The 14,893-nt window shown below is 38.8% G+C and overlaps 1 protein-coding gene and 1 non-coding gene across 3 annotated transcripts in view; one reads left to right on the top strand and one right to left on the bottom strand.

The window, feature by feature from the left end:
• RIPK2 (receptor interacting serine/threonine kinase 2) overlaps positions 1-11,417 on the bottom strand; it is a 33,028-nt gene extending 21,611 nt beyond the window's left edge. For both annotated transcript variants that reach the window (XM_037504348.2, XM_037504343.2), the window contains exons 1-3: positions 11,226-11,417; positions 5,887-6,040; positions 2,398-2,553 (exon numbers count right to left, since the gene is read on the bottom strand). In XM_037504348.2, the coding sequence (XP_037360245.1) occupies positions 2,398-2,553; positions 5,887-6,040; positions 11,226-11,398 (483 nt within the window). In that variant the 5' untranslated portion in view covers positions 11,399-11,417. The remainder of the gene's footprint in view (positions 1-2,397; positions 2,554-5,886; positions 6,041-11,225) is intronic.
• Positions 11,418-14,271: 2,854 nt separating this feature from the next.
• Positions 14,272-14,438, top strand: LOC119252071 (U1 spliceosomal RNA). The gene has a single exon (XR_005126716.1). It is a non-coding gene; the product is annotated as a U1 spliceosomal RNA (small nuclear RNA).
• Positions 14,439-14,893: the final 455 nt, after the last annotated feature.

Below are 14,893 nucleotides of genomic sequence, written 5' to 3' on the forward strand. Positions count from 1 at the left end.
TTATTGGCAATATTTGAAAATACCTCCATAATGTTTTTAGTGTTCTTTGTGAGACAGAATGGAAAGTTTATAGGATACGAGAAAAGAAAATGTCACTCTGATTTTTAAGAAGGTAAAAGAAACACTGATTTTGCAAATCAATATGTTGGTAGGAGATGATTTTCAATCTGTTTTAAAAAACTTAGAAAATTTATGAAAGGAATACTTTATGGATAATGAAAAAGTCAGCAAAAATTCATGAAAACCAAATTACATTAGACAAATGGTCAATTTCAGATCTCATGGATTTACCCCAAGTGACTGGCACAATGCCCAGCATTCCATAGTTGCTCCATAATTACTTACAGAATAAAAACTGACTTCATTTCTTTTCTTGACAGTATTACTACCATGAAAGAGCAAATGTAAAAAGTTTATATATTAGAAAGCAGTCTGAAATACTTGAATAATAAATCCACATGACCATTAAGTTAGCAGGTGTATTTAGTGTATATATGAGAGACCTGGAATGCATTCATTTGTTCATTCAACAAGTAGTTACTGAATGCTTCATTGGCATGAGCTGAGCATGTCATAGTTAATAAAACAGACTGAAATTTTTGTCTTCACAGAGCTTGCTTACTAACTGGGGAAGATAGTCAATAAATATTTATTAAAAATCTTTTATCAGTGAAAAATTCTGTGGGGAAGCATATACCAAAATACAAGAATAGAGAGGAACTGGATGAATGGTCAGGAAAAGCCAAACTTGATAATGAGGCTGAAGGAGGTGAAGGAGTCTGCATGATGATATATGAGAAGACTATTTCATAATAGTCTTATGGACAAAAAGAAAGAAACATGGGTTGTATAATAGCTCTTTTTTTTTTAAAGATTTATTTATTTATTATTTATACAAGCACTGGGTACAGTCAGAAGCGCGGGAGGGTGAAAGAATTCACCAGAGCCAGGGTGGGGAGCAGAGCGGGCAGAAGGACCAAAGTACACTGCTGAGGGGAGCAGCGGGCATTAGGAGAGGTCTATGTGCCATGTGGGACCCTCCTCCGGTGGCCGGGGAGCAGCCGGGGATCGAACTGGCGCTGCTGAGGCTGCGGGCAGCTTCACAACCCAGTGCTCAACTGCTGCGCCACCGGGGAGGCCCATGTATAATAGCTCTTTTAGGAGTAATCCTAACAAATTGAAAGATTTACTATTCCCCAACAGTGGTGATAAGAAAAGGATTCATAATGACCTGAAGGAAGGTTTTGGCATCATGCTCTACAGTTATGATTTGAGCTGTGTACTGGTTAAAAGTTACGACGTGAAGATACAAAAATCTGGTTAATTTAATTCAAGGATGATACAAAGCTGATAGAGAAAGTTCAACCCCTGAACTACAAATATAATGTTCAAAAAGGTCTAAAGAGACTGAAGTGATCACTCCAAATCTAACATGATAAAATCTGCTCATCTCCAGAAAGTACTCTGAAAGTACATTAAGGAAATGTGGCTGAAGCAACAATACACGAAAAAACAGGGCTTTTTGTTGAAACTAAGCCTAATTTGAATGTGATATAGCATTGTCTCCCCCCCTAAAGTGATGAATTATTAAAGAAATATTAAAGAAATAAGAGTATTTAAGACCAGGGAAATCATATTCTACACTCATTAAACCATATCAAAAAGTAATTTTTTTTCAGTTCTGAGGATCAAAATTTAACAGAGATTTAAAGAAAGATATATAAACAAAAGCACCTGGAATTAAAATCCATCTAATAAGGAAACTGGTTGAAGGAACTAAGAATGCTTAGCAGGGAGGACAAAACACAGGTGTCAGTGAGGAGTTGGAGTATAGCTATCTTCAAATATCAGAAGGGCTATCATGTGGAAATGACATCTCTGTAATGACAAAATTACAGAGATGGAAAACAAATTAGTTATTTTCAGAGGTCTAGAATAGTGGAGAAAGGAGTTTGTCATGATTAAAAGGAGAATCATAAGCAATCTTTCTGTCAATTAGTGCTGTATCTTGATTTCTGTGGTAGTTACACAAATTTAAATGTGTTAATGTGATACAGAATTACATACAGGCACTGCATTAATGTCAAATTCTTGGTCTTGAAATTGCACTATTAATTATGTGCAATATAACCACTCGTGGAAACTGGGACCTCTTTGCATTGTTCTTGTAACTTCTTGTGCACCTATACCAATTTCAAAATAAAATTTCAATTAAAAACATAATGACTGTATTTTGTAGGGTAATTCTATCAATATCTTTGGTTTAGGAATGATTAAGGAAGAAGAGACACTGATTATAAAAGTCAGGGCCTCTGGAAAAGGTGATACAGTAAATTTTTCAGGTGGAGGAACGAACTAAACTGTTTTTAAAGATGCAGTAAACTTTTACAATATTACCTTAACATGAAATTCATTATCTAATAAAATGTTCTGAGTCTTCAAGTCATGATGAAGTAGAGGAGGATTCATATTGTGCAGGTAATTTACACCCAGTGCAATTTCATGCAGGATGCGAAATCTCAAAGGCCAAGGAACTTCAGGATATTCAGTTTTCTTCATATATATGGAAAGAAATAAATCAAAAATTAGTGGCTAAATTTCTGATTAGAAAATTAAACTTCTAAGAGGAAATATTACATAAAGGTTAGAACATATGCTCATTTTTATTACATGTATCAATTTCACATTAATCTCCATCTTATTTCTTACTTTTTAGAAAAACTAGTGATAACTTTATAGTATTGCTATTTACTTTTAGTTTATATAGTTAATGCAACTACATGTTCTTGGGACTTCTTTCTTTTGTTGACCCAGCTTTCAATTAGTTTTTATCTGAATGATACTTAGACACATACACTTATACTCACACCCATCTCCCTATTCTACAGCTTATATGATATAAAGTGTACATACTACCATACAAACACAAATAGTTTCTATTATGTATCTATCCATTCATTCAAAACCTATATTTTAATTTTCCTAATAATATAAAACCTAATTTATAATAATCACTGCATCAATTAAAATTATGACCATAATATATTTATAGATTAAGCATTACTGTCTTATACTTTCAGCCAAATAATTAATTTGCACTCTAGTTTGAAAAATTAGCCTTTTGGAACCTTGTTTTTGTGAAGGAAACAATGATCATTTTCATTTTTAAAGCATATATCATATGGATACATTTAAACCATAATGATTTTATTTATTTGTATTTACAAATGATGTTTATCTGAATTTTCTTAAATGTTTTCTGAATATGAAGTTAATGCAGCTTTCCAGAATGACTATACTCAGAAAAATTAGATACATTAGATACTTTGGAAAGATTCAATAATACATGAGGCACCTTGTTCCCAAGAACATTTTTATTTTATACTTATTTTTTCCAAGAACATTTTTAACAATGAAATGGAAAAGTATGTTTCTACAGAAGCCTCATAATTCATCTTCAGAATGCTTTCTGCTACTGGGTCACTTTTCAACAATCTTTTGTGAGGTTGGGGGAAGTGCTTTAAGATAAATCCTAGCCTAATAATGACATACAGAAAAACAAAAGAAACACAAAATACACTAAAGTTGAACATTACTTCCTCTTGTATATATACACATCCTTCCACTTTAGTAACTGAATCTTTTAATTTGTAAAGTGGTTACTTTTCCTGAAAATTATGTAGTTTAAAGGAGTAATGAGAACTTTCTGCAGTATAGTATTGTTTTGGAGGCTTTTAACATAAAGAGGAAGAAAAGGAAGGGCTTATTGTAGATTTTATGATTTCTTCCAAAATCTAGCAATCCCCTTGAAACATGATAAAATTTTTGGTGGGCTCCAAATTTGGGTGCCAAAGTATCTTTTGGGGTGTAGGGGTACTGGAAGAAAACATAAGAATTTCACCTTAAATATTCATTTTTCAATAATAAAAAATGTGCTTCACTGATATTTGTATTTTTTTAAAGATTTATTTATTGTTATACACGAGTTGGGGTACAGGCCAGAGATGGGGGTGAGAGGATTCACCAGAGATAGAGCAGGGAACAGAACAGGCAGACGGACCGAAGTACACTGCTGAGGGGAGTAGCAGGCAAGACAAGAGAGGTCTGTCCCACCATGTGGGTTTCTCCCTGGCTGGCTGGGAATTGAACTCGTGCTGCAGTGGCTGTGGATTGCTTCATAGGTTGCATCTTAACCCCTGAGCCACCAGAGAAGCCCTAATATTTGTATTTTGATAGCTGCAATGGTCACACAAAATCTTTTTTTATTTTTTATTTTTATTATTATTATTATTTTTTAAAGGTTAACAGAAGGTTTATTTACAAGGGAAGGGGAATGAGGAAATGTGCAACTCGGAAAAAAGAGGAAGATAAATTCTTAAATGTGTCCTACCAGTTCCGCCGACCTGGAATCCCAAATGACCCACCTAGACCAAATCTGCCTGGCCAAGAACACGAGCCAAGTGTGCCCAACCCCACTAATATGGCTGGTTTTTATTTACAAACAGAGAAAATGGCTGATTAACTCTTCCCTTAGGTCCTCGCAACTTCCCTTTGGGGATCCTGGGATTTGTAGTTCCCAGTGTTTTGATGGAGTGGGGGGTGACATCCACAAAGCCTGTATGGAAATAGCTCAGGACATCCTTTCACCCTAACAATTCCCCCCTTTCACTTTTTGCCACCATTTCCATGGTGCTGAAGATCAAATGTATGGATGCTGGGGTACAGTCTCAGATGAAATCTTATGCTGTGACACTGGTTACTTTATCCTTGTTTCAGATGGTCATGACAAATATTGTACAATGTGACATATCTTGAAACAAAGAGGAAGTCACTTCATGACAGGTAGACAGTGGGGCCCATTCTTCCTTTTGTAATGTATCAGAATTTAGGAGTGTCCAACAATAGAATTTTATAGATTCTATTACCAGTTTTAAATAAGCCAACTCTTAAAAAAAATAGACTGAGTAATATAAACTACTCAAGAGAACCTATATTGGATATATTAATAATGTAAACTCAAATAAACAACAATAGGTGAATACATATATTTTGAGAAAGAGAATCCCAAAATGTGTTTACTGATGGGATTCTCAATCAGAGCCTGAGTAACAAATACATTGAAAAAAACAAAACAAAACAAAAACAAAAGGTAGGGCCTCCCTGGTGGCGCAGCGGTTGAGCGCTGGGTTGTGAAGCTGCCCGCAGCCTCTGCAGCACCGGTTTGATCCCCGGCTGCTCCCCGGCCACCAGAGGAGGGTCCCACATGGCGCGCAGACCTCTCCTGCCGCCCGCTGCTCCCCTCAGCAGTGTGCTTTGGTCCCTCTGCCTGCTCTGCTCCCTGCTCTGGCTCTGGTGAATTCTCTCACCCTCCCGCACTTCTGACTGTACCCAGTGCTTGTATAAATAATTAAAAAAAAAGGTAAAAGGCTCATGCCATTGTCTACCAACAGAGAAGCTAATTTTTTTAATACTCAAAGATTTATTTGGCCTATTAATTCAGAACTTTTTGAACTGATTTTATTAGCATTTAATTTAAATCCTAAATTGTTTTTATATAAAATAAAATCTGACTCAACTAACTCTGATTTGTATGGTGTACAATTTCTCTTTTTCTTCCTAGGCCTTCCTGTGTATATAAATGTGGATAATTCAGGAACAGTAACCTAAGCAAAATAATCTTAGGTCCCTTAGAATACTGGGCCTGACTCCACAGTATTTTTAACAACACAACAGAAGCCATAAATAGTGAAACTTTGCTACTGCATTTGTTTCTCACTATTCTTACTATGATTCATCTATATATACCCAAATAATCTAACTGCATGTAAAACCAAAACATATATAGTTTATACAACAGAATTATAGCCACTGAATATAGATACTTACTCTGTGTAGGAGTTCATTTAATGATCCATTTGGCATGTATTCAGTAACTATTCCCAGAAATTCAGGCTCATTGCAAATTCCCAAAATTGGAAGAATGTAACTAAATCTAGCTTTGTGTAAAATTTCAGCTTCTCTTAAGACATCATTTCTTTCACTAAAAACAGAAAATGCGAAATGTTTTAAAATAATGAAAAACACAAAATTATTATGTTCATAAAATTTATTAAGCTTGACTCATTAGATAACTTTTGATCTCATGAATTATGCAATTTCTTTATCCTTCAGTTTCATCACATATAAAGTAGGGATAAGACATACCTTATATATTCCACAGATAATTTAGAGATCAAAATAACTTCCATAACTCAATCACAGAAAAAAGTGCTACACCCAGGTTATTATTATTGTACTTTTCTAGGAAAGGGAAAGATGCAATGTCTGAGTAAGTTTATAAATCTATTGATATTAGAATAATTGGTGTGTGAACTAAGCAAACAAGTCTGTATTGTATTCAAAAGATCAGATTTGATTACAATATTACATTCAACTTTATGGTTGCATGCCATGTGAAAATTTTCCGATATGTCCTGAATATTAAAACATCTAAATTGTTAAAGGTTTAAATGACTAGATGATAATAGTTGCAAGGATATTAATGCTTAAAAATTATACACTGGAACTGAGGACAGGAACAATGAGAACAGGTAGATGCTTAAAACAGATTTGTGGGGTAACTCTAATTCCAGGTTCATTTGCTTACTCATACATAAAACAAATAAATATTAAACTTTCATTATGAGTAAACTATGCTTAGCACTATGTACAATATAAATATAAAGTAGCAGATTATGCCCTTAAACTGCCAGAAATCTTTTAAGAAAACTCACTGTGGTTTTGATTTGCATGTCTCAGATGGTTAGTGATGCTGAGCACCTTTTTATTTGTATGTCAACACTGTATTTGTTATCTTCTGGTAATTGTTCCACATTGGGTATGTATATCAAATTATTAAGTAGTACACTTAAGTTTTTCAAACTATATGATTTTTTATTGATGTAATGTAGGTTTACAACAATAATACGATTTAAGGGTATAGCCTCACACTTCTTCAGATAAATCTTAACACACCACCCACATCCACCACCAAAGTCATGTTACACATTTTAAAAATATGCAATTATATTTGTCAATTATTACTCAATTAAGTTAAAAAAATAAGGAGACCAAGTAAGAAATTAAAATTAAAATTAAAAAAAAAAAAACCAGAATGTAATAAAGGCCACCAAAAGCAAACAAGTAAGTAAGCAGAGAACTATGTGGAGCTCTGAGTAAACTTTGGGCTACCCCATAGTCTTTAGAGGTGGGATTTCAACTACACTTTAAGGATGGATAGACTCTAAATCATTAGAAAAAGGGTAACCAAGATGGATGTGACCTTCAGAGGGGAGGGACCTTGTCTTTTCATCTGTGTATCCCCAGGACCTGGAACAGTGCCTTTCACGTAGTATACCTAATAGATATGTGCCAGTTATATACAAAGAAGATAAAAGCTATGCTTAGAATATGAACCAGGGTCATACTGCAGAGGCTTAGAGTCAGGTGAAGCTGTTTACATTTTATGTAGTAATCTCTGAGTTGTGACTATAGGTTCTTAAGCAGGAATGACATGAGCAGATGATTAAGTTGGTAGCAAAATGTAGGATCAATAGAAAGACATACAGTTTGAAAGTCAGAATGTTAAGGAGGTTATAATACTAGGTAAGATGTGAAGCAGAGTCTCTAAATTATAAAGGTTGCAAATGGAAATAAAAACACAAGCTGAATAGAATGCCCAGGTGGTTAGTAATTGACTGACTAGGGTTATTAAAAAAAAAAAAAAAAAAAAAAAAAGGGAATTCAAGATGTCATCAGTTTTTGCCCTGGTTGAATGGGTGTTGGTAGCAGCAGTAAAAAAAAAAATAGAAATTGTCTCTAGGAAAAGCCTATTGGGTAAGTGATGATGAGTAACCACTCAAAGCTCTAGATGAATGACTGTTGAAAAAAAAGAAAACAACAGATATTCCAACTCAGATTATGAGATTTGTTTTTCGAAACAAAACACAAACAATAAAGCAAAAAATCTTAGTCATTTATGTTATGAATAGGTAATATACCTTGAAATTTAAAAATTACAAGAGGATATAAAGTGAAAAGCTTCCTTCTTCTCCCTATCTCTACCACTTAATACCTCAAATATCAAGTAACCAACTCTATCAGTCTGAGACCTGTTTTAATTAACTTACAGACCCTAAGTTTAAACATTTCTATATATGCATCAAGGGTTGTAGGTCAACAAGACAATTACTGTTTTGCATCCTGACAGCGAGACACAAGATGGATCTGAAGATTCCTGAAATACTCAAAGAACTATATAGAGGGAATGGTAGCAAAATTTCATATATACTTAATACACTCACTTCTAAGAGTATGAGATACTTCCTTCTGTTTTGATCCTATTTTGGCCACTTCATATGCACTATCATCCTAAATTAACCTCTACAGTTGCTTTAATTATTTCTACTTATACACAAGGGCAGTGAGGCACATATAAATTAGTAATTTTCTAATGGTCATGCCAATAATAAGTGACAGGCATAGAGTAAGGTTTGAATCACTAAGTCTATGTTCCCCTCATTCTACTGCTTCATCAGATAAGAAGGAAAGTTATTGAAGTCAGATTTTATAAAGATTGAGTAAGTGGAATAATAGACAAAGCCAAAACAGTTTAAAATGGGTTTTTGTAATTCTAAAAATAGAAATGTCAAATACAGCTTCTGCTGATATACCACCCAAATTATCCAACTTAACATTTCAGTCAAATAACAGTCATTTCCCCTACTGTGTGTCTGAACAACCAATCAGACTCATCTACTTATAAATAGTTAAAAATTGTTAGGGAAGAGCCACTTATTGGACACAAGTCAGGTTATGGAAAATGACTCACCAATCACAGGTAACAGAACATAAACTTACTTTTCTTTCATGAGATCCCAAAGAACAATGCAAACATTATTTGCACCAGAGACCAAGAAGTACATGTATATACCATCTCCCACTTTGTAAGTGAGGAAATAAGACACCCTGTGAGTCAATTACATAGCCCAGCTTTATACTCAGACTGCATAAATGCTGCGATATTAACATCTTAGGTAACAAGTGGGAGAAAAGAACCTAATGCAGTTATTCCAGAGTGTTTCACTGGTCTTATGGCTTCTTTGATGATAGAATTAGTTTTCAACTCAATTTAGTGAAGATTATGAAAACTGTTAATGAATATGGAAAGGCAACTGACCCCTCAATCCTGGGCTTCCAAATGGCACAAAATTTACTTAAATTAAAAACTTGAGAAGTGGGCTTCCCTGGGCACAGTGGTTAAAGGCAGCACTATCAAGGTGTTGCCAGCCACTGCAGCACAAGTTCGATCACTGGCCAGCCAGGGAGCAACCCACATGGCTCAGCAGACCTCTCCTGTCTCGCTCACTGCTCACCTCAGCAGTGTATTTCAGTAGATCTGCTAGTTCTGCTCCCTATTCTCTCTGGTGAAGCCCCCCCTCCCCACCCTGGCCCCAGGACCTCTGGCTTACATCCCAGTTCTTACATGCATAAATAAGTAAATCTTTAAAAAAATAAACAAAAAACCTTAGAAGCAACATCCAAAATGGGAGGATCGATTTGTTATAAAATACCTAGTAGATCTTTCAATGTTAGATTTCCATATATTTGCATAGTTGATTTTAAAAGATATCCGCCCTCTCTAATCACTACCCTTCAAACTGACTACATGCACTTATAGTCCCTTGCCTAGCACTTGCTCCACAGAATTCAAGGTCCAGGGTAAACAACACCACACCCTGTATAGCACCAGACTCGTATTATGGTATGCAAAAAGTGGAACAGTCTTTAGAGGTGTCTCAGACTTCTGTGAGATCTGGCCCATCCAAGTCTGATAGTGACACAGGCAAAAGATGAAAGTCCAGTAACATTGGTAGGGCTGATGCTGATAAATTTAACTGTATTGGACATTAGCAACCTCTGGCTAATCAAGCATCTAATAGGAGGTATTTTCACATTAGATATAAGGGGAAGAGGGGAGAATGTGCAGTCAGAGATGTTAACTAAGAACCTAATCAGGGCCTAGTTAAATCGCTATTGTAAGGAAAACAAATAGACTAAGTGACTAGACCCATTGACTAACACATACAGTCACGAGTCTCTGACATGTGGTTGAAATATTTTTCTGGAAACAGAAACTAGCCTTCCCTTAAAACTTCCACGTTATACTAAAAGTGTTTTAGGATGTGAGAGACATTCAAAATATTGGTTTTGGCTTTGCCATTTTAATAGTCTTCTAATTCAGTTTACAGTTAGCACAAATCATACATATTTCCTCTGGGGACAGGCCTTCCTGTGTGAAAGGCGCTAAACTGCCAGGGTAAATTTGACAGGGAAAGTTTCATGACTACAGGTAATAAACCACCACTGCCAACAAAACAACAAAACCCCCAACCCACAGCATCCTAGACTCTAGAGCAGTATTGTTCAATGAAAATGTAATGTGAACATTTACACAATCTAAATTTTTCTAATTTTCTAAATTTTCTAATTTTCTAGTAAAAAAAGACAAGTGAGATGAATTTTAATGTTATCTTACATTCAACCCAATCGATAAAAGATACTATAATCTTAGGTTATCAACATATAAGCGTCCATGAGGTTTTATACTTCCTCTTTTGGTACTAAGAGTGAAATCGGTATTTTACACTCACAGTTCCTTTTCAAGCGCTCCATGGCCACGTGTGGCTAAGAGTGACCCACTGGCCGGTGAGGGTAGAATCCGATTTCAAAATTACTACAAAAAACAAAACCCATGCTCGCTGTAAACGCCCGTCAATTTCAATCCCATTTCAATAGGACGTTTAGAGTTGGGCTGTGAGTGCCGGTTTCTCCCCCGTTTTACTGATCTGCCAACTGTTTACACAACTACGTAATTCAGAGATTACTTCACACCTAGATTGATTTTTTTTTTTTGGCTGGACAGTGCCGGGAAGCCCAGGAGTGCAAGAGGGAAGGAGGAGGCAGGGAAAGAACCGGGAGGAAAGCACAGGCTGCATCTCTAGAGAAGCCGGTTCTCGCCACCTGGCCAGCCCCAGGCCTCGGGCTGCCTGGAGGCGACGAGGGGTGTGCCTGAGGCCCCGTGCTCACCACCTTTGGGGCTCCGGTGGCCGCTCTCTCCGGGCCTGGCCGGCGGGGTGGGGATGCGGCTGAATTCGGGGCCCCGTCGCGGAGCGGGGGCGACCTACCTGTCGAGCAGCGGCGTGTGGATGTGCAGGTGCTTCACCGCCACCTGGACGCGCCAGTCTGCGTGGCGGGCCGACGACACGGTGCCGGACGCGCCGCGGCTCAGGTAGCGCAGGTCGGCGAGCTTGTGGTAGGGGATGGTGGGCAGGGCGCTGCAGATGGCCTCCCCGTTCATGGTCGCGCGCGCTCCGGGCGCTCAGGCGCCGGCCGGTTCCGGGTGTGCCCGGCTCTCCCTCGGCTCCCGCGCCCCCTCGGCCGCCCGGGTCCGCCCCCGCGCGGTCGGCCCGGCCGAGTCCTCCTGACTGCCCGACACTAGGTCACGCGGTCGCCCATGCCCCGCGCGGCCCACGCCGGCCGCGGCTGTTCCGGAGCGGGAGCGGGAGCGGGAGCGGGAGCGGACTCTGCTCTGAGAACCCGGTCAAGGCTGAGGCGGCGCGACGCGTCGAGGAGGAGCTTCCTCTCCCGGCCCCGGCGCGCCACGCCACTGAGCCCGGGCGGCCGAGATCCTCCCACCCCAGACTTCCCAGGCGACGTCAGAGGGGAGAGGGGCGGGGGATCGCGACTCCCGGGGCGGGTTCCCGCCTCAGCCCGAGGCCCCGGGTCTCCGCGGGCTGCTGCGTGGCGCGACCCAGGCGGTCTGTGTGGCACGTGCGGCGCCCGGGCCAGGGGCGGGGCCAAGGGGCACGTTGCTTGTCTGCTTTCCACCTCATCCCCCAAGTTTGTAAAAGATTTTGGGGGTGGGGTGGGGGTGGGGGGAATTTTACTCTCAGCCTGCTGGCCGTTATCCGCCTGTCAGCGGGCCTCACTTCCGGGCGAGGTCTCTGGGCCACCTGTCCTGCCGCCGCGCGGAATCCCGCATGGGCGTGGGGGGCGGGGGGGCGGGGCGCTTTTGAGCGTCGCTCCGCGCCTGCGCGGGGAGGGCTTCGCGGGAGCGAGGTGACTTAGGATTGCTCCACACTCCCGGAACCCAGCAAGTCTGGTAGGGTGGACTCTTGGACTTACCTGGACTCAGAGCTTCCCTCCCTTCCCACCACTTCAGACGTGAAGGGTGAGTGGTAAGCCCTGTCAGCGTTCCCAATCCTGGGCACACAGGTGTTTCATTCCTGTTAAACACTGGTCCTCTGGGTGTCTCCTTTCTTGCCTACTTTTTCTGTTTTAAGCGCATAGTTAGAGCCACAAATTGAAAACTATTCTTGAAAAATCCACTTCTCTGACTTCAGGGAAGATCGCAAGTGTCTCAGTGTTCAGTGCCAAACAGAAAAGGACTGCAAACGTTTCCCCCTCGTTTTGCTTTAAACAAGTATCATTCACCTTTTGGTGACTTTTGTAGAATGTGAATTGAAAATATATACAACGCCAAGTCTATACTACGCATTTAATAAATTCTAAGACAACTGCAAAAAGGAACACTTAATCCTGGTGGAGGATTTCTTCCTGCTGAGAACCAAATGCTTCCTGTGTTTTTATATTGCTTGACGTTGAGAGTAACAGTGGCATTTTACAATAGTGGACAGTTGTAATGAAATAATGTGTACAAAATTTTTGATCATTTGAAATAAATTGTTTTGCTTTCAAGATGTGGTGTGATACTCTGTGCTTTATTGCTTAATATGCTTTTTGCAACAGAGTGCTCAGAAAACATTTAACCTTTAATTCATCAGGTCAGTTAAACTAAGAGTTCCAGAAAAAGAGAACAAAAAGTGATCAGGGAGGAAATGATCCAAAAAATAAAGAAATTTTGCCAAGACCAAAGGAGAAATATCTTCATGTGGAAAAGGTCCACCAAGTACCAGTGAGTGAAAACAACAAAAAATATATTAAGTGCATCATTAAAAGGGTCAGAAGTGGGCCTCCCCTGGTGACCCAGCGGTTGAGCACTGGGCTACGAAGCTGCCCTCAGCCTCTGCAGTGCCGGTTCTATCCCCGGCTGCCTGCAAGGTTCCCACAAGGCGTGCAGACCTCTCCTGCCGCGCCCGCTTCTCCCCTCAGCAGTGTGTTTCATCGGTCTGCCTGTTCTGTTCCCCGCTCTGGTGAATTCTCTCCACCGCCCGCGCTTCTGACAACCCAGTGCTTGTATAAATAAATAAACAAATAAATAAATAAATAAATCTTTAAGGAAAAAAAAAAAAAAGGGTCAGAAGACTAAGAATAAAGACTGGAAAAGTTTTCCGGGGGAAGAAACAAAAAGTGATGGAAATTAGCATGGCATTGGATTTATCACCATAACATTTTTAAGGTAAAACACAATGAAATAGATTATCTTCAAAGGATAATCTATTTGATAGATTATAATTTGATAGATAATAGATTATCTTCAAAGGATAATCTATTGTCTGAAGGACAGTAACTTCCGATCTAAAATTTCAGACAAACCAACTGGGATAAAAGGGCAGAGGAAGAGCGGAATTAAAATATTTTCACATATGGGAGGATGGAAATATTCACTAGAGGATGTACTCCAACAAAGCATGGGAGTAAGTCAAGAAAGAAAGAAAGAAAACATAATCAGGAGTAAGTGAAGAGAAATCCTGAGATGTAAGAGATGACAGACTTAGAAAGTAACCCATTTTCACTGAAACAGGATGATGGCCAACTCTAAGAATAAGGACACTGGTTAAATTAATTGAATTATACTTATTCATTAATTCAACAGTGAGTAATTGAATACCTACAATAGGCCAGGCATTGTTCTGGAATAAAAAGATTAGTTAACATGGTTCCTGCCCTCAAGGACTTGACTAACCTAATTAGAAACATGGATGTAGACAGTAAGAATTATAGCATAGTGTATTAGATGCAAATTAAGTTCAAAACATTATTCACAAAAAGAGGAATTCATAGCTCATCTAACTTGAAATATCTGGGAAATTAGATTAATAGATATTTAATAGATCAAATGAAATACGTATTAAAGTTGGAAAAAGAAGCTAAAAGTGCTAAGAAAGTGAAAAAGAAGCAGTTATTAATTCCACAAAAAATAAAATTACAGAGGAGAGGAAACAGCGTTTCTCCAAATTGTTCTGTGGTGATGAAAAGTATAAAGCTTTTACACTTACCTGTCAGGGGAGACATGAAGATCATGAAAGTGGGTTTTTCAGGTAAGGCTTATTTATCCATTGCATGCTGGATGTGCTAGCCCCTGAGATTTCCCCAAATGTGGGAAATGTGATTGTGTAATTTGTGGTAGTGGGGACTGGTATTTTGTGCTTTCCTCTGATAGAGAGAGAGAGAGAGAGAGAGAGAGAGAGAGAACTTAAGAATTGCAGAGCTTTAGAATTCCTAGTATATTGTAAATCTCTACAAAGAAGAGTGTGCAACATAGAATTCTATGAAATTTGTTTTTAATTACATTACCTTTGAATTTACTTTATAAAAAATAAGTAATACATTCACGTGGTTCAAAATTTAAAAGCATAGACTAGCAATCCAAAGAAAATTGGGCAAGGACACCTCATAAAAGGGGATATGTGAATAGCACAGATGAGAAGAAGTTCAACATCATCGTTCATTAGGGAACTACATTAAAATCATAGTGTGACGCTACTACAAAAATATTAAAATGACTAAAGCTAAAAAGACAATATACTAAGTGTGGGTGAGGATTTATAGCGATTGGAACTCTCATGCATTGCTGGTGGGAGTGTCAACTGGTGTAAAATTGTGTGGCAGT

Source organism: Talpa occidentalis, unplaced genomic scaffold, assembly GCF_014898055.3.
Source record: "Talpa occidentalis isolate TD23 unplaced genomic scaffold, MPIMG_talOcc4v2.1, whole genome shotgun sequence".
In the NCBI taxonomy this organism is placed as follows: domain Eukaryota; kingdom Metazoa; phylum Chordata; class Mammalia; order Eulipotyphla; family Talpidae; genus Talpa; species Talpa occidentalis.